At 41.9% G+C, this 1,634-nt stretch overlaps 2 protein-coding genes across 2 annotated transcripts; both read left to right on the top strand.

The window, feature by feature from the left end:
• Nucleotides 1-513, top strand: TM35_000261360 (putative receptor-type adenylate cyclase GRESAG 4; the record flags this gene model as incomplete). The annotated part of the gene is made up of 1 exon (XM_029027873.1): nucleotides 1-513. A coding segment is annotated over one exon (513 nt), but the record flags the coding sequence as incomplete, so codon positions are not given.
• A 749-nt stretch (nucleotides 514-1,262) lies between these two features.
• On the top strand, nucleotides 1,263-1,580 carry TM35_000261350 (uncharacterized protein; the record flags this gene model as incomplete). Its single annotated transcript, XM_029027872.1, has 1 exon — nucleotides 1,263-1,580. The coding sequence occupies one exon, from the start codon at nucleotides 1,263-1,265 to the stop codon at nucleotides 1,578-1,580; it is 318 nt and encodes a 105-aa protein (XP_028880749.1).
• Nucleotides 1,581-1,634: the final 54 nt, after the last annotated feature.

The following is a 1,634-nucleotide window of genomic DNA, read 5'->3' as shown; positions in this document are numbered from 1 at the left end:
CTGCGGCTTGATAGGGAGTTTGTAGAGCTTGACGAATCTGAGAGTGAAGGTCACTCAGTGTCATCAAGTTCAAAGAATGAGTCGATCAGCTCCAGCAGTAACCCTCTGGTTGTCTTGCTTACAGATTTGTTTGCTCCTTTGCCACTACAGCAACGGCGTAAGGTGCTGCAAATGATTGGTGAACGTTGGAATATTTCTATTCGTTCGAGTAAATCAAATTCGCCAAAGGAAGTGTGCGATGAAACAATTGCTCGTCTTGCTTCTAAATTGAATCGTGTGATGATGCGGAAGGCGGAAATGCTAAAGGGCGAGCATGATATCGGTGAGGGTACATTTATTGGCAGTATAGGTACCAATGGATCGCATCGACGTAGTGTGATATCTGTAACCTTTGATGAAACTGTTGATCTTTCTAGACGTAGGCGTTCACGCCTTCGATCCACAGCGGAGAGAAACTCTCTTTCTACATCAACTATTGAATCACGGCCCCCTCCAGGGTTTTTCTTCTCGTGAAGAGTGGTGTAGTTCACCGTATCTAAGTGCATATAATGTGTAAACAATGTATAGAATTAAGCTTAACTACCTGTTGTGGACGCTACAGTAGCTATGTGAAAGAGTTGAACGTCAGTCCTGGATCTCGGCAGGTGGGACTGTCGTTGCTCTCTGTGTGTTTTCTAGCTTCCCGTTTGTTTTCTCCCAGTGAAATCGGTTTTGGTTCCCACAATGCGCCCCCCACTGAGCGAAGTGCGTCTGTGGGACAATAAAAGTACCCTTTCTATACACCAGAATTGATTATCATGCTGTTTTCCTCATTTATTTCTATTGTTTGTCATCGATTTTCACGTCTAAACCTACACTTTGTTGCCTTTGTCTCCCCTGCTGTGGGTGTACGATGACAGGCACGGTGCACGCAATGACGCTTGTTGTCGCATGTGTCTGTTGCTGTTTCTTTGATGTATGGGTTTTATATTTTTCTTCTGTTTTTGTTCTTTACTTGGACATTGTCTGGTACACAATGTTCTTTTAATGTCTCTTTTAATGATTATTTTATTCTGTATTATGAACTATTGAGCGAACGACATGCTTTATAAGGTCATATGAAAGAAGACCGTTTACCCATGGATACAGTTTATCTCACGTATTTTCTTTTTTTTTTAATGTATTTGTGACGGTCCATAATGATTATGTGCTCACCAGCGATTTATCTATGAACAATTGATACTGTTGTGCATCTCCGATTATTGATCATGTGGTAAGACGAAATGCTGATGCTATGCGGGAACATTTATGGTGAATGGGTCTTAGTGATAGCATTCTGTAGAAACGTTAGCCATCAGAGGAATGCGGTATTTATTGCCTCCCATATGATAGTGAATTTTCTTTTTTTTTGTGTGTGTGCGTATTTTCCGACAGCTTCTGTAATGCGTGAAAGCGTGAACTTTTCCTCACTGATTGTGTCACAGCCCAACCAGGGTTTTTCTTCTCGTGAAGAGTGGTGTAGTTCACCGTATCTAAGTGCATATAATGTAAAAACAATGTATGGAATTAAGCTTAACTACCTGTTGTGGACGCTACAGTAGCTATGTGAAAGAGTTGAACGTCAGTCCTGGATCTCGGCAGGTGGGACTGTCGTT

This window comes from Trypanosoma theileri, assembly GCF_002087225.1.
Source record: "Trypanosoma theileri isolate Edinburgh chromosome Unknown TM35_Tth_26_V1, whole genome shotgun sequence".
NCBI classification, from domain to species: Eukaryota; Euglenozoa; class Kinetoplastea; order Trypanosomatida; family Trypanosomatidae; genus Trypanosoma; species Trypanosoma theileri.
Note: the sequence above shows the minus strand (reverse complement) of the source record. Positions and strands in the feature narration are given on the sequence as shown.